At 38.3% G+C, this 26,881-nt stretch overlaps 1 protein-coding gene, 1 long non-coding RNA gene and 1 pseudogene across 15 annotated transcripts in view; all 3 read right to left on the reverse strand.

Annotated features, from left to right (window-relative positions):
• Nucleotides 1-26,881, reverse strand: part of FAM13A (family with sequence similarity 13 member A) — a 349,193-nt gene that overhangs the window by 67,393 nt on the left and 254,919 nt on the right. For 12 of the 13 annotated variants that reach the window (XR_014263561.1, XR_014263562.1, XR_014263563.1 and 9 more), the window contains one exon: nt 18,224-18,265. Coding sequence is in view for 8 of the 13 variants with exons in the window: in XM_082461668.1 (XP_082317794.1) it covers nt 18,224-18,265 (42 nt within the window). In the remaining 5 variants the exon portion in view is untranslated. Of the gene's footprint in view, nt 1-18,223; nt 18,266-26,091; nt 26,197-26,881 lie in introns of those variants that run through there. The other variant, XM_082461666.1, reaches the window with a different exon arrangement.
• On the reverse strand, nt 9-4,628 carry LOC309661447 (protein BTG1 pseudogene; annotated as a pseudogene). Its single transcript has 2 exons — nt 4,558-4,628; nt 9-4,480 (listed from the first exon to the last, which is right to left on the reverse strand). The product of its transcript is annotated as a protein BTG1 pseudogene (transcript).
• LOC309660849 lies at nt 4,852-18,217 on the reverse strand. Its single transcript, XR_014263677.1, has 2 exons — nt 14,617-18,217; nt 4,852-14,551 (listed from the first exon to the last, which is right to left on the reverse strand). It is a non-coding gene; the product is annotated as an uncharacterized lncRNA (long non-coding RNA).

The following is a 26,881-nucleotide window of genomic DNA, read 5'->3' on the forward strand; positions in this document are numbered from 1 at the left end:
TAGAAAAGAAGCAAAAGAAAGGAAGCCAGGTTAGACAGAGGACCAGAGACTGCGAATCCAACATGTGAGGGCATCCCGGGCTGAAAGTATTAGCCAGGCCCTGAATGACCCTCACATGACATTTAATTATCCACTGACGGATGCTGATTTTCACCTGTCTCTAGATTAGAGATGGCCCTGGGTGCATATTCCCAAACAGCTTTTTTTCTCCATGTTAAGATGTCCATGACAGATAGTTTCAAAAGTGACCCCTGAAAACCATCTCTGCCTCTCACACTACTGCCATGGCCCTAGTCTGGGGTCTCTGAATTTTCCCCAAATATTAATACGACTGCTGCCGACTGCTTTCCTGCTACCAACTCCCCCATCCCTGCTCTCTGCAACCCAAGTCTGTTCCCTCCTGCCCCACTCCCTCCAGACCTGCAGACAGAAGCATCTTCCTAAAACTGCTCTGAACATGGAGCAGGGGCCACAGGGGACAGAGAACAAGGAACAAACACTGTTTTCTACACGACTCTAACTGAGCCACATTTTCTGCCTAAGTTCCTCAAGATGGAAAATACCTCAAGCTCTATAATGTTTCATCTTAACACCTAATTTATAGCCCTTTTATTGAGCATTTATAAACTTCCTCTAACCTTCCCATTTTCTCCAAAGCCTGAATTCCTTCGAAAGTATTAAAAACTAGTCAATAAAAAAAAAAAGTAGTCCATATAAAACGGAATGGTGAAATGAGAGAACACTATCTGATTAGCACATTTCAGAACTTCACCCTTTTGCCTCCATTCTACTTTCATATAAGCACAGTGTGGGTCGAGGCTGGCATCTGTTTTAACCATATCAGTGTGCGTACTTTCTCACATTCTGCCCTGTAGTGCTTAATTGGCTTCTAAATCAAGATTCAAAAGTATCTATGTTGAAAATGAGATTAAAAAAAAACCTTCAGTGCATGTCAAAGTACAGTTTTGCCTAATAGATCTAACAGTTCTCCCATTTTTACTTTCTTCTTTGTAGAAGACAGCTGAAGAAAATAAAAGCTGTTAATGACCAATACTGATGGTTGCCTTTCAATCACTCCAAGAATCCCCACTTATATGACAGAATTTTCAGCATGTGAATGTGTTGCTTTGGAATCATCTGTCGAGTTTTTCTTCCATGTACATGTATATGTATATCTCATCCCTTTCCATTTAGAACCTAAGTGCTTCAAGGGATTGTATAATGTTTCTCATCTTCTTTCATGACAATACCTACGAATACCACCAGCACCATACCCAGCACAGTACTCATTATCCCAGAGGTGATCAACAGACACTCACTCTTTAACCCCAGAGAATTCCTTTAGCTAAAGCTGCAGCTCTTTGTCATGGTCACAAACCACAGCCAAGTCCCAGAAAAACTGCATAAAAGAGTGCTATTGTTCCCAAGGGAAACGTATGAGAAGAATCTTCATTAATAAATGAATGAACAAATAAATAAACCCGCATGCTTACTGAGTGTTCACTATGTTTCAGACATTGTGCTTAGTATTGTTTACATAGCTTTTCTCATTTACTGTTTACAATAACCCCATGAAGTAGGTACAATTGTTTTCTTTTCCCTATTTTCAAATGAAGAGGTTAGAGGGGTTAAGTCACTCACAGTCATAGAGCCAAGAAGTAGATGAGCTGAGATCTGAACCAAGAAAGTTTTAGCTTAGAGTCTAAGCTCCTAATCACTACACTCGGCTTTCTGAATCCGTCACTCACTGGAAGAAACACTCTCTAGAGTCATCTTCCTATATGGAGGCCTGGACTTAGGTATTTAACTTTGCTTTTAATTACAACCATTTCTGCCTCACAATACCTGCTATTCATAGAGGTTCCCAGGTTACATAACCAACAATAAATCCTTTGCTGTTCTCTGTCCTGAGCTGGAACAGGCAGTCCCTGCTTTTGATGCTTGTGGCTCACCCTCTGTAAATTCAACACTGTATAATTAACTCCTGTACTCCACTTCTCATGCAGTTACACAACCTTGGTTTTGGGAGCAGGGGCCAATTTGAATAATGACTCCGGGAGAACATACAGGCGGGAAAAGAATACAGACCTGCTAGATACTAAAAACATGCTAAAGACATACAAATATAATCAGCCAATCAGTCAGCCATGCCATCTCAGAATGAAGAGATGTACTTCCTCTCCTCCCTTACATACACTTTTGACCTGAACTTCTTTTTGCTTCTTAAAGCACACACCGATATTTTTATGTTCATTTTGGGGTGGGGGGGGGTTGGTAAGGAGGAGAAGATGAAAAGAGGTGAGGAAGAAAGAGACACGAAAATGACAACAAATGGGACCAGGTTCTGAGATTCCTAGCTCTCTGAGTAAGTGCTTCTCAAACTCTAATGTGCATCAGAATCACCCGGGATCTTGTTCACACACAGATTCTGATACAGTAGGTCTAGGTCTAGGAAAGGGGAAGCTGAGATTTTGTATTTCTAACACATTCCCCAGTGATTCTGATGTTGTTGATTTGTGGAAGACATTGATTAGCAAGGTTCCAAATTCTTGCAACTAAAATTCTTTTAGGCTTCAGTGACTTAGATATCACAATTGCTATTTTTAAAGATTCTGAGTTATGAAGGTATGATTTGGAAAACATGTGCTAATTGGAATGAATAAAAGGCAATACATCAAAATTTCTCTCAGAGCTTAAAGAAAAATGACCTGAGCCATCTAAATCAGTCTTAAAGAGCCTTTCTCAGAATGCAAAATAAATGAATAAATCAATAATAAGACTAAGTAATTAAACCATATTGATTTTTGTTAATATATTTATCTTAGGTCAAATTTATATTTTTGGGTTTTTGTAATAGGCCTTTGGAATTTTTGGTATTACTTAATGTGTCCATACTTCCGTGCTTTTAAAATAGAATTTTTCTAAAGGAAGTATTCTTTTTTTTAAATGCCAAGAAACAATTTATTATAGAGAGAAGAAAAATCTCTCATCCAAAATACAGAAATCTGTACAACTCTGCCACAATCAATACACATGAACTGTACAAATTCACACCAGTTCATAATTTACCAAACAAACTATGACTAACAAGGTTCACAAAATAGATGGTGGTTTATGGAAAAGACTTTTCCCCAATTAAGTACAAGGAAAGTTACAAACCAGACCTCTACTTTCTAAAAATAAGAAGTATACTCAGTCTTAGAAAACTACAAGCCAGCAAATGTACAGAGAGCTGGCCGGTGCTAACACCACACTTGAGACAGTGCCTTTTTAAGGGTCTTTTTCAAAGCCTGTTGCCACTGCAGATTCTGGTCACTTGCTACTTTCAAAGCCAAAAACACAACACAAGGTCTGACCATTTCCCCAGGTCATACTTCCTAGTTTGTCTTATGTCCATTTATACATATTTAAGTGCTAGGTAAAAGTCTTGTCATAAAATTTCCAGTACTACCATGTTTAAAATGTTGAGCTTTCCTGTTGAGCTGCCAAAAAGGATAACAACTTTAAGTGTCATAGTGCAAATTCTCTCTGCAGGTTCTACAGCAGAGAAAGGTTCTTTGAAATACAGATTTGCGTTAAAGGGACCGATGTAAAAATTTAGGCATCATGTCTGGGAGAAACTGAAACCACCCTAGGACTTCACTCCCTTGCAAATAAGGTGATCCTTTACTTGGACGCACAGGCGATTAAATCATTGAAAGGTACTGTCCAGACTATGGCACTGTCACTTAAAAAATTTTTTTGACCACTCTATCTCGTGCCTGTGACATGGTTTAAATTCCATAATCTATCTCCCAAGAGGAGCCCACCCAAAGCAAGTATCAAGTTTATCCATCCATTATAAGACGATGCATCCACAGACTATATCTTAACCTGATACGGTCATTATACTGTAGTGTTTGGAAGGGCTGGTTCTGTCCAAGAGGAGTTCCTCCTTGCAGCTAGCGGATTCTGCTGTCTACCGTTTGCACGTTGGTGCTGTTTTGGGGTGCTACCTCCTGCTGGTGAGGCTTCGTACAGCACACAGATGGAGCCAACGTGTCCAGTTCTGCAGGACACTTCGTACGGGTCAACCCAGAGTGTGAGTTCACTTGGGAGAAGCCTGGACAGCTCCTGACTGCTCAGCCCAATCCGCTGTGCTGTTCTGTCCGATGAGAGCATCCATTTTACGGTTGATGCGAACACAACGGTAACCCATCCCTTGCAGGGCTTTTCTGGGAACCAGGGATGTTTCTAATGTTCTGCCAGCAACTCCTGCAGGCTCCGGCCGAAGGTCTGCAGCTGTCGCTCGCTCGTGAGCCCCTTGATGCGGAGGAACTTGGAGACGAAGGCCTCCTTGGCTGCCATCTCGCCTATCACGGTGTTGGCCCGGGTGTAGAAGGGATGTGCGGGGTCGGCCCGGGCTCCCTCACAGGTCAGAGGGCTGAGAGAGAGAGAGAGGGAGGGAGGGAGGGGCGGACGGCTACGCTTTTTCTCCTTTCTTTATAGTAAAAAAGTTATTTTCGAGCCAGGAGGCGGCCAGAGAGAGGAAGGGACGAGCGACCGCGAGCCGGTCACAGCGCCCGGACCTCCCAGGCCGCCGCCGCCGCCTCCGGCTCTGCAGCCTCCGAAGCTCGCAACAGTTGCATTTCCAGCTCCGAGGGGCCTAAAGAAAGTATTCTGAAAAGAGAACGTTTTGCGTTGGGAATCAGAAAAGTGAAGTTCTGGTCTTGGCTTTGCAGTTCATTAGCTGCAATCACAGTCAGATTGTTGGTTAGCTTGTCTGCTTTGGGTTGGTTTCTTCATACAGAAAATGAAAGCCTTGGTTCGTGATCTCTGTGATTTTCTTTTAGCTCTAAAAGTTTATGACTATCTCAGTTTCAAGTTTATTGCCCTAAAGTTTAAATCATTACAAAAGCTTATAACTGCATATTTAGTTTTATGACAGTATCAGTCATAGTTAGGGTTTATCAGATACCAAAATGGCTTTGGTCAGGTATCCAATCACCTCCATAGTTCCTGTGGGATGTGCTTAATAATTCATCAATAACAAGATTTCTAAAAATACTTAATGTCAGAAATAGGGCCTGCTTCCATTGCTATCATCAGCTCATGGAGGTAATGTTAAGACACTAACAAAAAGACAATAAGCAAATAAGCTAAAGTGAAAGATAATGATTTTCTTCATCTACACGTAGCTTGTTTTCTATCCCCTGCAGAGAGCTAAGAATAATGCATTTTTTTTCAGAGCACTTGACTGATTTGCTAAGAAAATCTCTTACTTATGCAGTGTAAACACCTGAATATGGAAGAATTCATTTCCTAATGTTGATAAAGCCAAGTATTCAAAACTAAAATAAAGAAGCAGACTCAGCATTATGGTCAATTTCATTACCCAAGCCTACTTAAGTGATGATGCAAATGAATGTCCTCCTGGTACAGTCATTCAAAACAGATTCTGAGCCTACTCTGAAATGTATTCTATGACATAGTTAAATATATTTAGTCTTTATTTCTAGTAGCAAGACACTTCCATAAAGTGATTATGCTCAGAAATATTAGTCTATAAAATTTGCATGTGATAAGATGCACAGAATGCCTGTTGACAACTGATTCTCTTATTAGATCTTTTTTTTTTTTTTTAATATTTATTTTTGGCTGTGTTGGGTCTTCGTTTCTGTGCGAGGGCTTTCTCTAGTTGCAGCGAGCGGGGGCCACTCTTTATCGCGGTGCACGGGCCTCTCACTGTCGCGGCCTCTCTTGTTGCGGAGCACAGGCTCCAGACACGCAGGCTCAGTAGTTGTGGCTCACGGGCCCAGTTGCTCCGCGGCATGTGGGATCTTCCCAGACCAGGGCTCGAACCCGTGTCCCCTGCATTGGCAGGCAGACTCTCAACCACTGCGCCGCCAGGAAAGCCCTAGATCTCTTGATTTGAAATAAAGAAATCTTTCAAATCTACTGAAACCAGACATCTTGAAGAAGGATGTGTTCTCTTTTATCTATCTGTTCTCTTACTTCAGTATATTCTCTTTTCAGTGGTGTATAAAATGCTGCCCGTAAAATATTGTTTTAATAGGAACCATTAGGTCTAACAGAATTATCCTTTTTCTCTAGGAGATAATATTTACATTCAATTTTTTTAATGAGTAAGAATTTAAAAGACAATTATGTGATGTTTGTTTAAGCCTCAGGATGAGGAACCAGTAACTAATCGTCAAACCAGGATGAAACTCTTAATTTGTCTATTTAACAGAATACGGTATTTTTAGTATCATCTTAAAATACTAAAAGTTGATACACGCTGTCAACATTATAAGATGACTATACCACTACTTCCTTGTAACTGTATAATGAATTTTTACATTAAAACATTTTCATGATTTTTAGTTCAATTCTCTACAGTGCCATAAAACAAATACACTCAGTCCTCAGTATTTATTCACTTTGTTTTAACTTTTAGTTATGATTATCACATGCAGAAATTTTAGGGAGCATTTATACGTATTTAGATTTTGACAAAAAATATTTATCCCCACATATTTTTATTGAAACTCACATATACTGTTCCTTTAAGTATGAGGACTGATTTGAGGAAACGAATTATTCTTCATTCCTATATCTTGATACTGTATAAAATATTTTCTAACAAATTAAACTGAGCCCATCAAAATGTCAAAATACATTTTGTACAGCTTCTTTTGGGCCCTAATTATGGGGGTTATCAGTTTCATATATTTAGAATGTTTTGCATAAAAAGAAATTCAGAGGTTTTTTTTAGTTTTTAGACTAAGGTCTTTATAAAGCAAAATTAAGAAATGAAATGGAGAGGTGACTATATATACTATACCCATTTATAGATGAGGAAATTGAGGTTCCGAGAGGTTTAGTATCTCACTCAAGTTTACACAGCTCTGATTCCATCTCATGTAATCTGGCTTCAGATATGTCCTTAATAAAAACATAATCCTTATTCTCAAATAATGCTGCTATTCACATAAATCTTTGGCTACACATCTGTTTCTTTTCTTAGAATTAGAAGAGATTATTAAAAGTACTTTTTGCATTCACATGGAAATTTCTTCTCAAAATTTATGCTTTCCAGAAAACCTTTTATTTCATCTAGGTTTTCATGTTTATTAGCATAAAATTGCATGAAGTATTCTATAACCTTTTAAAAACTACTATACCCTCACAGCAAACTTCACTTCTGATTATTAGTATTGTCCCTTTTTTTTTTTTTCTTAAATTTACCAGAGGTTTTCTTTTTTATTATTTTCATTTTTACTCTCAAAGAATGAGATCCTGGATTCAAACATGAGTTCTGCTATTTTTATGTTTTCTTTTATTATTATTAAATCCTTTCAGGTTTCCAAGAAGTTGCTTTTCTTCCTTTTTATAACTTCTTATTCTGAATGTGTGGCTCGTTTACTTTCAATCTTTTTAAGAAGGTGAAGTTACTTCTTAAAAAGAGCTTAGATCTCATTCCACAAATTTTGACATGTACTTTTCCTCTTTTTCTTCCAAATAGTCTGTTTTTATTTCCTATTTGAATTTCTTCCTCCCTTTAGGAGAGTTTTCGTTGGTTGATTGGAAATTTTTTCTTAATTACACTGTGGTTAGAAGACATGACTTAATATTTCTACTCTTCAAGAACTTTTAGAGATAGCTGAGTAATCTTTTAGAAAGTAGCAGGAATGCTTAAGCCCTATTTGTAGGTTGTAAAGTTTAGTGTATGTGATGCTCCTATATTTTAAATCTTATTAATTTTATTAAATTCTCAGCGCTATTTATAATTTTTTTTTGTTATAGACATGTTGTGCTATATATAAGTTCTATACTTCAAATGTGTTTGCATGTTTATCCTTGTTAACTTAAGAGTTTAAATTTATATGATTTGATACAATGCTAGTTTATACATACTTATTATTTTAACCTTTATATTTTTAGTATGGATTTTACCCAATAAATGTAAGTCTAGGTTTGTCCTGTTTAATGGATTTGGCTTTAAACTCTAGTTGTTCTGGTACTGATATTGCTATCTCTGCTTTCTTTCTGTTCATATTTATCAGAGATAAATCCTATATTATTAACCTTACTGTGCTATTTTGTTTTAGGCATAGCTCTTTTGAGCAAAACATAGTTCAAGCAGTCATTTTAAAAAAAGTATTTTTAGCTTTTATCAAAGAATTTAATCCATTTACACTTATTGTCATAGGTGATACATTTGTTCTAGTTTTATATTTTTGCTTTATGTTTTATAATTTTGGAGCTTCCTTGTCCTTCGATTTCTGTCTTTGCTCTTATCTTCTGAGGTGATTTGGGATATAGGAATCCTATGCACAATTCTACTAGTTGTTGCCTCTCCAACCCATACATCTGTAACTATTAAAACTGAAACAAAAACCCAAAAAACAAACGACCAAAAAAAAACCCTGAAACGCTTGACGCCTGCTTCTACTCTCCTACCTTCCATGCAAGATAAGAAATTTAGAATTTCATTACTTTCTTTGGCCCTCCACTAATAATTATAATCAGGTTTCTACTTCTTAATTAAAAAAATATTTTGGGGGATTCACCTCTCAATTAGCTGGGTATATATTAACACTGATTTCTATTTCTATTAGTATGGTTTCCCCCTTAGAATCATAATTTTCAGGTTGGCTTTCTGATCTCTGACTTTCATATCTAACATTCTTTCTCTCACAGCTTTTTCTTTACCCTTTTCATTTTGGAAGAGCTTCTCAAGTTTCCCTCTCATCATGTACTTGATTTATTTTAAATACTTGCTGCTCTTTACTGCTTTCCAAGGTTTTAAAAATCTCTGCAAATACGTTTCTAGGCTTCTCTTTCCCTCATTTCAGCTGTTCCTGTGTGTCTCTAGCCTTTTAATTCTCCACTTACTCTCTCCTTACAGGTTCCTACTCATATTTCGAAGAGGCTGGTTATGTCCTTGAACATTTTTGGAGAAGATTAGCAAATACTACTTCTCAAGTTTTCCTCTGAATCATACAAAACACAGTTTTCTGGAACCTGTTTCTTCTCTTAGTCCTCGGAGCAAGGCATCCTTTCCCCTAGTTTGTAATTTCTCTTTATACGTCCCAAATAGTTCTTCGTGTTTAGGGGTTCGTAAGGGGGAACAATCAATTCAGGCAGAGCCATTATCAAAAACCTGGCTGGGTATATTGTTCTGAGTTTATTTCATTGTCGCTTGGCCACAGGCAGATGCCCCCTCTTGGATTTAGACTTTAAAAGCCAGGATACGATTCTGCCCTTGAACAATCTACAATGCATACTTGAGTGGACTTGCTGTTTCGTCCAATTTATGATTAAGCTGGAGAATCAAAAACAAATTTGCAGTTTGTCTTTGTGCAGTGTACACTTGAAAGCATGCATTCAATCCAGTAATCTTCCTGCCTTTATCCCTTTCTCAGATGCCTTTGTTAGGTAACTGAGCATCCCAGGGGGATACCTCCTCCTCTCTGTTGTTTTGTGTACTTAATGTTCTAGTCTCTAAATGGGAGGTGAAAAAGAATACACAACTCAGCTCTGGATGGTTCAGAAAATAAGTTTCTGCTCAGTTGGGGGAATGTCACTTGCTTTTCTGGTCAGTGCAGTAGATACTAGAAGGAATTCAAGTCAGTTTCTTTTGCCTTCCTTCTCTCTTTGTGCTCACTATGTTGTTTAGATGGTGAAACATGAAGCCTGCAAGGCGAAAATACGTTTCTCAGTTCATCTCCATTGATGACGTTGCCTTTGACTTACAGTTTTCTTCTTTTTTTTAAAAATAAATTTATTTATTTATTTATTTATTTATTTTTGGCTGCGTTGGGTCTTTGTTGCTGCGTGCAGGCTTTTCTCTAGTTGCGGTGAGCGGGGGCTACTCTTCGTCACAGTGTGTGGGCTTCTCATGGCAGTGGCTTCTCTTGTTGCGGAGCATGGGCTCTAGGCATGTGGGCTTCAGTAGTTGTGGCACACGGGCTCAGTAGTTGTGGCACGGGGGCTCAGTAGTTGTGGCTCGCGGGCTCTAGAGCGCAGCCTCAGTAGTTGTGGCACACGGGCTTAGCTGCTCCGTGGCATGTGGGATCTTCCTGGCCCAGGGCTCGAACCTGTGTCCCCTGCATTGGCAGGAGGACTCTTAACCACTGCACCACTAGGGAAGCCCCTACAGTTTTCTTCATCATTGTTATAAAATTGTTATAAAATTGTCTCTAGTTTTTGTCTTTTATATCATCATTAGAATTTAAATGGGAAGCTGGGAGTAGTTATATCAGACAAAGCTAGTCTGCTTTTAACCTAGAGGTTTACATTTTATTAAAATCTTAAGTTCTTACAAACAGAAGTCTATAGGGAGGCAGGGAGAATGAAAAATGAAGCAGTAAGAGATCTAGACAGAATGGTTACAAAGGCATCATTTTCTACAAGTAAATTTCTCCTTTGCTTTTTCATGCTGAGGAAAGATATGAAGAGAAGCATAAAAATATAAAAATTTATATAATTTATCTTTGTTTCTCAGTATAGCCTAAATATATGTTTAATATTTTAATTAACATTGATAGAATTAAACTCAGAATCTGTACTTCTCTCTTACTATGCAAAAAATATAACTGATTCTCAGATGTCAAGAACTCAATATTGAATCCCTAAAGAATGGTATGATAAACAGTAGTGAAGTTTATAACCATTCTTCAGTATAAAAGAATGATACTGTCGGTCTGGTTCAGTGATTTTCAGCCAAGGGCGTGCATCACTTTATGACACTTTTTCCCTCTAACTTGTTTATTGTCGTAAAATACACATAATAAAAAATTTACCATCTTCACCATTTTTAAGTGTACATCCAGTGGCATTAAGTACATTCACATTGCTGCGCAGCCCTCACCATCATTCATCTCTAGAACTCTTTTCATCTTGTGAAACTGAAATTCCTATTCTTAAACAATAACTCCTGAATCTCCCCTTTCCCCCAGCCCCTGGCAACCACCCTTCTATTTTATGTCCCTATGAATTTGACTACATTAGGTATTTCATGTAAGTGGAATTTTACAGTATTTGTCTTTTTGTTATTGGCTTATTTCACTTAGTATAAATGTCCTCAAGGTTCATCCATGTTGTGTATGTGTTAAAAGTTCTTTCCTTTTTAAAGGCGGAATAATACTCCACTGTATAGTCTGCATTTTGTTTATCCATTCATCCATTGATGAACATTTGGGTTGCTTCCATCTTTTGGCTATTGTGAATAATGCTATTTTGACCATGGGTGCACAAACATCTCTTTGGGACCCTACTTTTAATTCTTTTGAGTATATACCCAGAAATGGAACTCCTGGATCATATGGTAATTCTAAGTTTAATTTTTTGAGGAACCACCTTTACTAATTTTGCTAGTGGCTGCAACATTTTACATTTCAACCAGGAATGCACAAGTGATTCAATTTCTTGTTATCTTTACCAATACTTGTTTATTATTATTATTATTATCATAGTAGCCATCCTACTGGGTATGAGGTAGTGTCTCATCGTAGTTTTGATTTGTATATCCCTGATGATTAGTGATGTGGAGCATCTTTTCATGTGCTTATTGGCCATTTGTATATGTTCTCTGGAGAAATGCCAATTCAAGTCTTTTGCCCATTTTTTAATTGTGTTGTATTTGCTTTTTGTTGAGTTTTAGGAGTTCTCTATCTGTTCTAGATATTAATCCCTTATCAGATATATGATTTGCAAATATTTCCCCCCATTTTGTGAGTTGCCTTTTTCTTCTCTTGACAATGTTATTTTTTTGATCACAAAATTTTAAAAAATTTAAAGAAGTCCAATTTATCTATTTTTTTCCTTTTGTTTCCTGTGCCTTTGGTGTCACACCTAGGAAATCACTGCCAAATCCAATGTCATGGAGCTTTTGCCCAATGTTTTCTTCTAAGAATTTTGTAGTTTTAGCTCTTGTATGTAGATCTTTGATCTATTTTGAGTTAATTTTTGTATATGGTGTTAGGTAAGGGTTCATTAGGTAAGGCTTCAACTTCATGCTTCTGCATGTGGATATCCGGTTTTCCCAGCACTATTTGTTGAAAAGGCTGTTCTGTGACACTTTTTGAAAATATGGACACCCAGCCCACTTGAGACTCAGAATCTTGGCCAGTGAGATCCAGGCATCTTTAATGAGCTCCATATACTTCATACCATTAAGATAGTATTATCAAAAAATAGAAAAATAACAAATACTGACAAGTATGTAGAAAAACAGGACTCTTGTCCATTACTAGTGGAAATGTACTTAAAGATGTATAAGGTGGTAAATTTTATATTATGTGTATTTTATTGCAACTGAAAAATAATTTAAAGTTGTTTAAATGGCAAATTTTATTTTATTTATATATTACCACCAAGAAAAAAAGAAAAAAGAGCTCCATAAGCAGAGGTGATGTATCTCCTCAGTTTAGAAATACTGTTGTAGTCAAAACGGACAAGGTAAAAACAATTTAAATATATAGTTATCTGTGTCTAAAGACACCCAAAATATCTAGCTGACTTTATCATCTTGGGGAAGAAAAATCAAGTAGATAATTAAATAAACAGCCTGCTTATTTGTTCTACTTTTTAGTTAGTAGCCTGAAACAGGCTTATAAACAAACACAATGTGTGGTATGATACACTTCTCCAAACTATCCCATCTGATAATAAGAGCTTTTTACCTCAAAATGATAATTTAGAAAACATACATTATGCTTAAGGAGAAAAATAAACTATTAAAAATTTAATAATACTACCCCCCCGCCAAACAACAAACAGAAATTCTAGCACAAGTTGTTTGGAAAGGTAATCCCCAAAAAGCTATCTAAAGATGAGTTAGAAATAATTTTTCTACATATCAAGATAAGAGTGGTATGATATAATTTCCAGATCCCATCTAGTATCTATTTAAATCTGAATTTATCCAAAGCTAAATTTTTTCTTCAACATAAATTCTGCAGTAAAGACTTTCATAAAATTGATGCTTCCTGGAGTCTAAGAATAAAAAGTTAATAAAATCCTAAAGAATGAGTTTGTGTGCCAAACAGCTAATTTAGAAATAAATCTAATTGATGTTCCTGATTCAGGAAAATTAGAAAACATATGAGGGGGTGGGAGGGAGGTCTAAGAGGGAGGGGATATAGGTATACATATAGCTGATTCACTTCATCGTACAGCAGAAACTAACACAATATTGTAAAGCAATTATACTCCAATTAAAAAAAAAAAGAAAAGAAAACATATGAAATACTGAAACTGACCCTAAGCAATTCCAAATCTGCTAAAATAGTAATTCAGCTTCAATTTGCATGATGAGTATTAAAACTTGGGCTGAAATTGATAAAGACTTAATTTCAAGGTTTCAATGAAGCCCAAAATGAGAAGGGGAAAACAAGAGGATCAGTGCAGATGCTAGAAGACAAGTGTTAGGTAAGGAATGAGACACTACTCAGAGGCCAGGTGAGTTGTTTAGAGCCCAGTGAATAAAACTGGTTATAGGTATGCAGTCCCTGAAGGATGGATTCAGGATTTTCATAAAGCACAGGCAAAGACGGGTGCTAGGTATATGTAAAATTTAGGTATTCGTAACGAAGGAATTCATGGGTCAAAGTTAGATGGGATAGGATGAGGACAGGACCTGACCCTGACCATAGGGAAGGTGAAGATAGTGTGGGGAGATGGGAGCGAGCAGGTAGAGACGAGGAGGAACAGAAAGTGGAGATCAAGAACCCTTCTCCCAGTGGAAATAACCACAGAAATCAAAACCTGGGCTTGGCAACACTGAAGACTTAGATAAATAGAACTAGCAACAGATCCCAACCGGATCTGACTGGATGCCACCAAAAGAATTCAGACAACAGCGTGCATGTGGCACAGAAGAACACCTACTGCAAGCTGCTTTCACACTGATCTGAGCAGTTGAGGTAGGGGCTCCTTTTCCGGGATTCCAGCCTAGACTAGGACAGAGGCCAGGGTGTGCGCATCTTTGCCAAGCATGTTCTGCACCCTTAGCATGCAGGTTCGTGTTTATTTGCGGCAATCTCACTAAGGGTTTGGTATAACCGGTCCTTCCCTTTCATTCCCTTAATCACTTCAACAGGGCAGGTAATCTCTAACGAGCATCTGGGGAACAATGACACCTACTGTTAGAGCTACTGTAGCTGCAATAAACTTGCCACATGGGATGGTGGCAGGTGTAGATTTGTAGCTACTATTTCTTTCCTTTGCAAAAAAGGACAAATGGCTCTATGGTGAATTAGGTTAGGTTGGAGAAGTACTGGAATTAAAGAAGACAGAGTTCTTATCACAGAAGACCATTCATCTAGAATGAGAACATCTGAGTGCATGCCTATTTATAAGAGGCCTACCTTACTACAGAAAGGCCTGAAGGCAGTGGAAACGTACAGTAGACTAACACGTGGTTCAGCCGTAGATGTTAGAATAGCAATCACAGAAACCGCAATTCTACAGGGTGAACGGTGGAGCAAGGTAGTGACTGAAATGGCCCCTCTCGGCCTCTGTTCCTGTAACCGACCTCCCTACCCCCAGCCACAGGAAGGTCCTGGAACCTGCACTCGTGCACTGCAGCCTCTCGGTATGCTCTCCATCTCCATTCCAGACACAGACCCTCTCTTGTTGCTATAAATAATGCACCTCGTCTCCACTCCAATTGCTGGATGCCTGTCTGATCTACTGTATCTGAGTTCCTTTACAGAGCAGCTATTCTCCTTCCTCTGAAATGGGAGGCCTGCTTTGCCCTCATCTTCTCTCTGTTTTGATTTGGTCTACCTGAAGACGGCCCACTCCCAAACTTGCAGCCACTGAGATTTGCCATTCTACCTTATGTCGGACCTCTCAGAATAAACCACAAAACGGAATACCCCTCCGTTAAATACCCCATCCCCTCTGCCTGGCTGCTTGTGGCTGAATCTACTTCTGGTGAAGACCCACCTCAGATGTGTCTCATCTCTTGATTGGGCCTTTCCTCCCTTGAAAAACCTGACCAATTAACACTGTCAACACATAATATTTAGTATTCAATATCCTTAGCCAGGGAAGATAGCATTTTGCCACTACCAATCATTTTTTACTTTTCAAAGGCACAGAAAAAATTATTTTGGATTTAAAAGAGCCAATTTAGTTTTTCATCATGTTAATAATCATTATGAAATTCATTAGTCATGTAATGACTCCCCTTTTCTAACACTGCAGCAAAGGAATTGTAATAAAGTTGGAGGGAAAGGAATAGAAGACAAGGACATTACAAAAATTTATTTAAAATGTTTAAGTATTCATTTGCTCTTACTAGAGGAAGTGCAAAAAAAAAAAAAAGTGCACTGATTTATAAATTAAATTATCAGTGGACATGTTTCTGTTTCTAGTCCCAAAATCTAGAACTTAGTCATAATCAACAATCATGTTTTCCTTTTTCTACTTGAATTCTGTATGCTAGATTAACTCAAGAAAAGTCAATCTCAAACCAGCCATGCAAATAATTAAAAAAAAACAGTTCATGTTTTATCAATAGATTCTCCCTATTTCATGTCAAGTGGGTAAGAAAAAAAGCTAAGTTAACTTGTACCAACCTAATTCTTACATAATTTTTAAGATTATCATGTAATGTTATTCAGAAAAAGAAACTACATTTGAAATTTTTAATTTCAGGCCAAATAATTACGAGTTTTGCATTTATGAAATATCTCCACTTAGTTTAAATTCCCCTCACATGAAAAGAATGCCTGCTGGTAATTTTTCCTTTCTCTGCAACTTTACCACTACTGTAAATGTGGGCTAGTATGCACATTCATTTTCTCCCCTACTTTGATCATATTTTAGTTTTTATGACTCTTAACATTGAAAGGTCAAATAGCTTCTATCGAGAGTTCAGTAAATATACTAATTTTCTTTACATTTTTTTGCTTTCATTTAGGAAGTACAGAATTTCTTTTTTCAAGACTACAGAATTACTCTAGATAATTACAAAATTTACACTCTAAAACACAATTATGTGTATCTGAGGACTTACAACTTATAAGTCCATTTTCCCCATCTGCTTTTTAAAACAGTAGTAAAAATAAATAAATAAAATTCAATACTATGTAAAACATAGATTGATGCTACCCAGAGTAATAAAACTAAGACATTCAGAGAATAGTTTTCATTAGTTGTCATGATCTGGTGCTGGCGTCTTCTGTACTGTATAAAACCTGATTTCCATTAATATATGATAATCATTTGTTTGATATTACTGCGTGTATTTACATAATGAATACTAGCATCACTGTGTACCCAGCAAGGACGTCCTCATGGGTTTACAGTAATTGCACAGTCAAGACAGCCTATGAACCAGAATGTGCTGATTTGGTTGGCAGGAAACCAGGACGAAGCAAATGGACCACCATGTTGTCTCAAACTGAAACCTCAGATGTTCCCTGTCTTGCCACAAAGTGATTACGCAACAAGCTTCAAGTCGCTAAAGGGCAGAGCACTACTGCAAAGCAGTTACTTGGCCAAGCCTGACGCCCTATGACACATTTCGGAACTGTGGTGGTTGAATTAAAGTCTAAATCTAACACTGAGACTATTGCAACAAATCAGACTCAAAAACAAAATATTTATGTGATACCCTGACGCTGCTTTTTTTTTTTTTCCACATCTTTATTGGAGTATAATTGCTTTACAATGGTGTGTTAGTTTCTGCTGTATAACAAAGTGAATCAGCTATACGTATACATATATCTCCATATCTCCTCCCTCTTGCGTCTCCCTCCCACCCTCCCTATCCCACCCCTCTAGGTGGTCAGAAAGCACCGAGCTGATCTCCCCGTGCTATGCGGCTGCTTCCCATTAGCTATCTATTTTACATTTGGTAGTATATATAAGTCCATGCCACTCTCTCACTTCGTCCCAGCTTACCCTTCCCCCTCCCCGTGTCCTCAAGTCCATTCTCTAGTAGGTCTGCGTCTTTATTCCCGTCCTACCCCTAGGTTCTTCATGACCATTTTTTTTTTTTTTTTAAGATTCCATATATATGTTAGCACACAGTATTTGTTTTTCTCTTTCTGACTTACTTCATTCTGTATGACAGACTCTAGGTCCATCCACCTCACTACAAATAACTCAATTTCGTTTCTTTTTATGGCTGAGTAATATTCCATTGTATATATGTGCCACATCTTCTTTATCCAGTCATCTGTCGATGGACATTTAGGTTGGTTCCATGTCCTGGCTATTGTAAATAGAGCTGAAATGAACATTGTGGTACATGACTCTTTTTGAATTATGGTTTTCTCAGGGTATATGCCCAGTAGTGGGATTGCTGGGTGGTATGGTAGTTCTATTTTTAGTTTTTTAAGGAACCTCCATACTGTTCTCCATAGTGGCTGTATCAATTTACATTCCCACCAAGAGTGCAAGAGGGTTCCCTTTCCTCCACACCCGACACTGCTTTTTAAAAAGTAGAATTCAAAATTGAGGAAAGGTTAAAAGAAAAACAAAAAAAAAAAACTTCAGCAATTTAAACTTGAATTTATATGGTCATATTACTTTCAAATATAGTTTCTAAGCCTCTGAAGTGGGTAGGTAGTGAGGAAAGCAATGCAGTAAGAAAAGCCTGGTTCTAGGTTATTATTGATACCTAAGTGGGATGGTTCACTGAAAATCACATCAATACAACAACTTCTTAGTCTGGAAGGAAGTGATCTCATCTAACATCTACTCTGATGTAAACTTACCTGTTTTAAGAGTTGTCATTCTGGCTTTATAAACTTTAGAAAATAATCCTGAACTCTAAGAACTTGCTGAATATTAGTTTCACACTTCACTACTATCTAGAAAATGACCTAACGTAAGCCAAGACTTCTTCAGCAAGTGAGGCTTAGGCTCAGAACCCTCCCCACCTGCATGTATGTATAGAACAGAGATTTTAAAATTTAGGTTACACCCTAAGCATTAGGCAGATTTTGAAATTAAAATGGCTAGCTTGACATCTTTGAATTTAAAACCAAATATCTTATTTTAGTCTTTTCAACTTCATTAAAATTTGTTCTAAGATTTCTTAAACAAAAGAGAAGAAAAATATAGCATGAACATTATGGTGAGGGATTCCAATAAGCTTAGTCTGGCCACATCACAGAATATTCTATTGAAAAGAACTAACATGGGCAAATAAACCCAAAGAAGCCTTAACCCTCCCCAATTCCCTGTAACAGACCAATAAAAATCAAATAAGTACCTCAAATAGAAAGGTGACATAGGTCTTTCATCTTCCTGCGAACTGAAAGGAAAATAAAACTTGAGTTAATATAATTCCTGTTAATATCATAACATCTCAATTTTACTAAAACTCTGTTCCACCTATCACGATTTTTCTTTTGACACATTAGAGCTAATCTCACAATGGAGTAAGGTTAGTAAAATATACTCTACCTTGGACCTAGCCAAGGCCAATTACTTCCTCAAGGGAGACCATCAAGAGAGGTTTCTTTCAAGATTAGCCTAAGGCAAAAGTAATTCACATCACCCTTTGAAGAGGAAGTTTTTTACTACCTTATTCTACAAGCCCAATCCAAGTATTCATATATTACACATAAACCCTTAAAATGATTACATACTCAGTTATCTCAATAAAGCTAATTACAACTCATTAACGTGATGAGGAAAGTAAGACACAGCCAACAAAATATTCCTGTTAAATGTATGATTGCTAGGGCATCAGTAAACAACACTCAGGCTCTCTGTCTTCTATAGTTACGCACAGTATTAATGAGGGTGAATAACATGAAAGGACACAAATGAAACTATAAAAAATAGTTTAAGGGACTTCCCTGGTGGTGCAGTGCTTAAGAATCTGCCTGCCAATGCAGGGGACACGGGTTCGATACCTGGTCCAGGAGGATCCCACATGCCGCAGAGCAACGAAGCCTGTGCGCCACAACTACTGAGCCTGTGCTTTAGAGCCCCTAAGCCACAGCTACTGAGCCCACATGCCGCAACTACTGAGCCTGCGCTTTAGAGCCCCTAAGCCACAGCTACTGAGCCCACATGCCACAACTACTGAAGCCTGTGCTCCACAACAAGAGAAACCACCGCAATGAGAAGCCCGCACACCAAAATGAAGAGTAGCCCCCGCTCACCACAACTAGAGAAAGCTCGTGCGCAGCAATGAAGACCCAACGCAGCCAAAAAAAATAGTTTAAGTTTCTCAAACAGCACTGAAGCAATATGAAGCTTAATATAAAAGTATTTAATTAAAAATATGAAATATATACTATAGTAAAATATTTTTCCTTTCTTCTACATGTTTTTTTCTTCTGATAAATGACCTCGAATCAATGAATGAGTCTCTCCTCTTCAGTGTCTACTGGAGTGGTCTTTGAACATTTTTGATTACACACTCATATAAAAATTTGCTTTTAAGCAGCTACTCCCCTTAATATATGACTAAGTATCTATTTATGTTAATTATGTGTATCATTAAACAGATAAAAGTAGAAATGTGAAGTATCAGATAAAATTAAGAAGCGCAAATATTTTCGTCTTGTACCCCTGTGGTATACCACAAGCATCATTGATGAAAAGAGAAATGTTTGCTTCAGTTGGTAATATCCTGGCAATCACCAAAAATCTTATTACAAGTTATAGTGTAAAACACACACACACACACACACACACACACACACACACGCACGCACGCACGCACCCCTGTCCTGGAAGTTGAAAAGGTCTTAACATTTTAGTTGCAGCAACATGGCACATAAAATACGGCATGCTATTTTTCACTCTCTCATGATTTTGGTTTCCAATGTCAATATTGCTTAACTATTCTAGTGTTTATCTTGCCAAAGATTTTGTTTGTAACTGATTGTGCCAATTCTTCCCAAGTGAAAGGTAAGTGATAGATCAGCTTTATTCTTGACTCTAATGTTAATGGGCTGAAGGCAAAGCTTGACAAGTTACAGGCACTAACACCTGGGAAATGTCCAGGTGTCTTGGGAAGAAACCACCTGGAGCAGTGCTATTACAGCAGTGACTACTTTAAGCCAAACTGATACAAGGGGCTTACACATTTGACTTCAAAATAGTCCTTGAAAACACTTAACAAATTATAAACATGTTAGAATTGGGTTTGTTTGCTAATCAAGCGTTCAGTGTCAAAAAGTACTAATTGTGACCCCACTATGCAAAAAGGCTGCAACAAAAAACTTATAATGATTTTACTATTATGGGAACATTGCCTCCATGTAAAACGGAGCAGGGCCTATGGGGCTCCCAGGCACAGAGGCCTTTTTGTTCCCCATTTCTTGTAGGCAAGACTCCAGCCTCCATGACCTTCCCTGAGTTCCAAAGGGCAGATTCGAACAGTCGAAAATCAAGCGGAGAGCAGCCAGGAAACCACCTGAGGCAAGATTAAAGGGCCCAGAGAAACTCATCAAGATTAGCAGACTGACCACCTGAGACCCTGCACACACCCTAATCCTGTCAGCAACCCCACCCTTTCGAAACTCTGCAGAAGAAAGAATGCAGGACTGTTACTGCCTTGATCCTTACTGCATACCCCTGACCACAAGCCCTGACTGTAAGACCTCTCCCTATTCCCCAGGGAGGGGGGCACAGTTCTTGAGGTGCTAGCCTGCTGTGTTCCCCTCTTTGCCTGGCAAAGAATAAAGCCACCCTTTCTTTCTCCTCCAAAACTCTGTCTCTGTATCTCATTTCGGCATCCCTGTACAGGGAGCCAAGATTTTGGTCACACAAGTGTTATAAAACGAGCGCCGTACTAAATACTTTTTTGCCCAGAACAGATCCTTAACTCTAACATGTAACAAATTATAATGAAAATTAACAAGGGTACTTTAGTGACCATTCAATTAGCAGTATGGTTGGTTTTCTTAGAATTCAGGAGTGCTTTGGGAGGTGATTTAATGGTATAGAGTTCTGAACACAGCTGTTATGTGCTTTGGCTAACACTTTTTGTGTGTGCCTGAAAATTTCCTTGTAGCCAACAGGGGGAATCAAAATCAATCTTTTCTTTCTTTATACCTTCTCTCCCTCAGACACTTATTCATCAGCCAGGTACTATCAGGTGCTTGACATTAATTATCTCATGTAAATCCTCACAAAAATCCCTCCCTGGTACTTGCCCCTCCCTTGAGAACAGCAGGCTCAGAGTGGGCACACAACTTACCCAGGTCACACAGCTAGTGATGTGCAGACAACACACTTTTGTTGTTTACTGCCTTGCCTTCAATGTTAACTTATCAAAATATTATGGAGTGAATGTCCTCATTCTGGCACAAGATCTTGTGGACTTTATAATTTATAAGCTCCATGCCATGCTTCGGATTATAGCAACTCTACACTAACCTTAGTCAAAGTCCATTCACAATGCATTATGCCTGATAGTGCGTACAAGGTGGTTAATTTATTAAAATGTATTGGCACCATGTCAAGAACGTCTCGATAGAAACACAAGTTTTTAATCATGAGCAAATATTTTTCAGGCTGCATGTGTATAAGGTAAATTTGTCAATGAAAGGCAAAATCAGAAATTCTTAATTTGGATATGTCCCTGAATTCTGAGCAGTTATAAGTGTTCCAAAAAAGAAAATGAAAGCACTGTTATTTAAATGAAATGAAACAGACTCAGTAGTAGATGTGCTTAGTCAGTAGCAGCCAACAGGGCAGCTATCCATGCGCAGTACCCAAGAAGAACAATATAATTTGAAAAGAAAATGAGGATAAATAATTAATTTTGACACTTAATTAGCCTATTTCTTTCTTCCCTTTCATAAAAGTACCCTTGGCCCGGGGTTTAGTAATGTAATCTTGACAACAGTATAAATTATGAAACAACTAAAGCATTGATTTCAAATTGATTAAGTCACTTAATTCTAAAAATCAATTTTATGCATTGACTTTAAAGGCAATTTGAAGGAAAACTGGCCGAGGACAATTCTTCCAAATAGAACAGAGAAAATAAACTTTTCCATAAAATGTACACACTGGAATGCAAAACATTTGAAAATAACACCACTTCTACCTCTGTGCAAAATGAATACTGGACTATTATTACATGTGCCCAAACACCTATTTATAGAGATACTTATGCCTGTTCCTAGCTTTACATCAATCTCAGACATGTCCAATGATATTAACTGAGTTGTAATTTTTTTTCCCTAAATTTTAAATTGAGAATTAATTCAGATTTACTTTCAATTTTTAAAAATAAGCACATGTACTGTGAATGAAAAGGGGAGACGTGTCATGAAATGAAGCCAATGACAAACTGTAACAACTTGGAATTCATTCAGTTTCCTCCTTGGTTACTAGTATAAACCCAATGTGTTAATTATTTCCTGTTTGCTGACTCAGAATAATAGCCAAGTTTAAGCGGCTAATTAGTTTGCCTTTTTTTTTTTTTTTTTTTAATTCAAATACATTGAGAGATTTGGGTAATCACCTCATGTATGTCAGGCCACTGGGCGCTTAACGTCCTAGACATGGGGTGTTATGGTCTCTCAAAACAGCTACCTGTGGGAAGAACATTTATCAAATAGACCCAAGTAACCGTCCAAATCTAAGAAGCTACAACTGAGAAGGGCAATAACAAAGACAGGAGGGTTTTAGTGGGGGCCTAACTTATCTTTTTTTTCATTTAATTTTTATTTTATATTGGCGTTTAATTGATTTACAATGTTGTGTTAGCTTCAGGCCTACGGCAAAGTAATTCAGTTACACATATACATATATTCATTCTTTTTCAGATTCTTCTCCCATATAGGTTATTACAGAATATCGAGTACCGTTCCCTGTGCTCTACTAACTTATCTTTTTATGTGGTTCAACATTGGTTGAACATAAAGGCACGTGAAGGGATGACACCTAGACTTACAATCTCTTCCTGAGCTGCACTCATTTCTAAACTGAAGCCACAGAATGCAATCCCTATCAATTTAATTACACAGCAAGCTGACCAAGATTGTGAAAAGCATGGCGTTTTCTGTGTCTAAGAAAAACCAAATACTGTTGGGAGAATTCCCAGACTGAGGTATTCAGAACGGACACTCAGTTACTGGATCAAACCACCATTCCATTCAATTCCCTTTTGAACTGTCCTGATAAATGTTCCAATTAGTCCAACTTTCTAATTGGTTAATGTGGCTGGCTACCCCCGAATTAACATAATCTGCATATTTGGCGACATACTTTAACTACATTTTCAAGTGATCTGAGCTAGGAGAAATAGTTTGTAAGTGTTCCTTGGGTACTGAAAAGTACAGCAAATAGGTAAAGGCTAAGGATTAGGTTCCATTCATTGAAAAAAAACTAGAAAAACCATCTCCTGGGGCTTAAAAACAAACAAACAAACAAACAAACACAAAGAGCCAAGGGGAGAGAGAAAGGGAGGGCCAAGTGAAAGGACAAACTTTAAAGTATTAGGTAAACATTTTCTCTGGAATTCAGGTTTTTCCCTCACGTTGCAACAGAATGTACCAAGTGGAAGAATTTTCATAGATGAATTTTCTTCGAGGACGATGAGGTGAGTGAAATTAGCATATTTTCTTTCCTTCCTTCCTCTGCAAAATATAAAGTGCCATACTGGAGCCTTTTGATTTGTCCACAGTCTCAGGCATTAACATTCATAACCCTCCATTTATAGCGTTTATAACCCTCCATTTGGGGTGTGATGTAGCAGCTGGCGTTCTGCTGCTCAGATTTTTGGTTCAGCTCCATTCAGGAACACGGTAGAAAACAATCTCCCTGTTCCTTTTGGAAAACAAATCAGGTTTGGAAAACAGATCAGTTTGTAGCCAAGTGTTTGCCCCTGTAATTTTAGGGGGCATTTTTGTAGATGTATGTATACTTCTTTATTATAAACCCAAGCAACTTTGTTTACAGTTATATTATTTGTATGTTGTAACTAAGAATGCAACACCTAGCTGCCAGTAGAAATAAAAACAAACCACTGAAGTTCAAGAGCAAATATGTTTTCCTGACCAAAGGGTAAATGCAAAGAGCTGAACTGTTAACGTTCACAGGACTAGAAATTTTAGCTAACACGAAGAGGTATTACACTTCGGAAGCAAAACCAATCAAAAGACTTCCAAACATTTACAGCTTTCCCCCCGATAAGACAGGAAAATATTTCTACTATTTTCTTGATTGCTTAGTAGAAATTTGAAATATATTGTTAGGGGATGAATTGTGTCCCTACAAAAAGATACGCTGAAGCCCTAACCCCCAGAAACTCAGAATGTGATCTTATTTGCAAATACAGTCTTTATAGAGGTGACCGAGTTAAAGTGAAGTTACTGTAGTGGGCCCTAATTCAATATGACCAGTGCCCTTATCAACAGGATATTTGCACACAGGGAGCACGCGTTGTGAAGATTGGAATTGTGTTGCCACAAGCCAAGAACTCCAGGAAGCGAGGGGAGAGGCAAGGCACAACTCATTCCCCACGGACTTTAGAGGGCGCACAGCCCTAGCCAACATGTAAATTTGGGACTTCTGGCCTCCAGAACTGCGAGACAAGAAATTGCTGGTTTTCTGGGCTACCCTGTTTGTGGTACTTCATCACAGCTGTGCTAGGAAACTAATATATCTACTAAAAAAATGTTTTTTCCCCAAATCCGGAATTAAGAACCTGACGAAAGTGTCTCCATCTTATGTAAAGGTTGTGCTCTGGAAATTCATTTGCAGGGATGCTAAAACTAGAACAGATTTCCCACACTGACATGAGGATTCGATTTCCAGGCCTGTACTAACCTCTCGTTCAAATAAACTATCCTCAGTAAGCAGTCCAGAGTCAGTGTTTTGAAAAACTTTGGCCACGATCCAGTTAGAAACACATTTTACATCATGATAGTACACAGACACATAAAAGGGACACGTGTCATAAAATTATTCTTACTTTGGATATTTTCTATTTTGTTATACTTCGCTTTATATAAAACACTGGTCACAACCTGCTCCATTGGTTTTATGACCACCAATAGTTCATGACCCACAGCTGAAAAATGCTATGCTAAAAACACATCTCCCTTGCTTGATGTGTAATTAATACTCAGTGAATGTTGCTGAATTAAGATCTATGTTCTCATAGGACAGAGAACAAACACTTTTTCTTCTCTGCCCCACTGCCAGAATCAGCTCTGGGCCAAAGAAGTACAGATATTGTTGAGCCTGGATGGCACAGAAAATCAGAGAGGAAGCGGGTCCAGATATGCCCAACAATGGGTGCGAGAATGTCGTTCTAGATGACCGTGGTGGAGCTGACAGAGGATTTCCAGGTCTCTCTTTTTTTTTTTTTTTTGAATTTTATTTCATTGTATTTATTTATAGATTTTTTGAATTTTTGAGTTTTATTTATTTTTTATACAGCAGGTTCTTATTAGTCATCCATTTTATACACATCAGTGTATACACGTCCATCCCAATCTCCCAATTCATCCCACCACCATCACCCCCATCCCCGCTGCTTTCCCGCCTTGGTATCCATACTTTTGTTCTGTACATCTGTGTCTCTATCCAAGTCTCTTTTAAATATTCTTTTCCTGCTTATACCACAGGATGGTGTCAAGGAGACTCAGGGACCCCTGGTTTTTTTGTTATTTTTGGTTTTTTTTTGATTCCTCCTTACTTTGTGACCACAGCATTCTTTATCACCTATATTTTGGTCTCTTCAAGTCAAAGAACTATTATACTTGGAGGGAACTAGGGAGCATCTCATTCTAATTCAATCCCTCTACCCAGCTAGTTCCACCCGTGGATGCCCTTCTGATGACCACCTTTCGATCTCTAGGGAGTTGGAGGGGGGTGGTGAGGGTGTGTGCTTGTCAGGGAAGGGGAGTAAAGTTTTTAAGCGGGGAGGAGTGGGATTGCTTCACCTTCCATCTCTTTTGCATCTTCCCTACAGTGAGAAGGTCAACAGGAAACTAGCACCACCTGTGGCCACAGCCAAGAGCATCACATTCACTTTACAGGGGATCCTGGCTGGAGATGTGTTTAGAAGTCACGGGACAGAATCCTCATGCCTGTTACAATATTTAAGTTGTATTAATAGGCCAACTGCTCTCCTTAAAAAAAAAGTTTATCCCTTACCTCCACACGTGGTCAACCACGAGACTGTGTTGATTTCATCTCAGAAAGAGTCAAGTCTTCTGAATCTGATCTTTCCTTTCCATTTCCACTGCCTTAGTCTTTCATAGGGGCCCAGAGCAGTTTATCCTTAATACTGCCACCAGATTTATCCCCCTAACCTAAAAGCCTCCCTGCTTCCCCTTCGTCTCTGGGGTAAAATCCAGATGTCTGCACCTGGCACACAAGAGTCCTCCAATCTCAGGGCAGTGAGCCTCTGTCGACCTCTCACTGCGCTTTCATAACTCTGTCTGTACGTGCTGTTCCCTCTATCTTAAATGCTTCCGCCACCTCTCTCTGTCTGGTAAATACTTCATCTCTCAGCTCAAATGTCATCTAATCTGGGACGCCATCTCCATCACCCTGGAGAGGGGAGCGGCTTCTCCCTCCAGGCTCCCGGACACTGTTCACAGCCACGAGGCAGTGCTTAGCACACGACGCCAAAATTCCTGAGTTCCGATGCTTGCCCCACCTCCTGGATTTGTCTTTATCTTTGCCCCACCAGCACCTAGCAAGGTACATTCCGGGTGCTTAGTCAGTGGCTGTGGAATAAAACCAGCATCATCAAGACCCTGCTGAGTGCTGACACTACCGTGCGATTACATATTTTTAAAACATACACTGTTTATAATTTGTAAAATTAATTTTGCCAGCTGGAAGCATTCTCAGAGAGCTGTATGTTGATTAGTTTAAGTTATCTTCTTCCCTGCGATTCCGAACTTAATGGAAGTGCAACTGTGCCATGGGTTTTCTC

This window comes from Balaenoptera physalus (genome assembly GCF_965194825.1).
Source record: "Balaenoptera physalus genome assembly, chromosome: 5".
Lineage (NCBI taxonomy): Eukaryota > Metazoa > Chordata > Mammalia > Artiodactyla > Balaenopteridae > Balaenoptera > Balaenoptera physalus.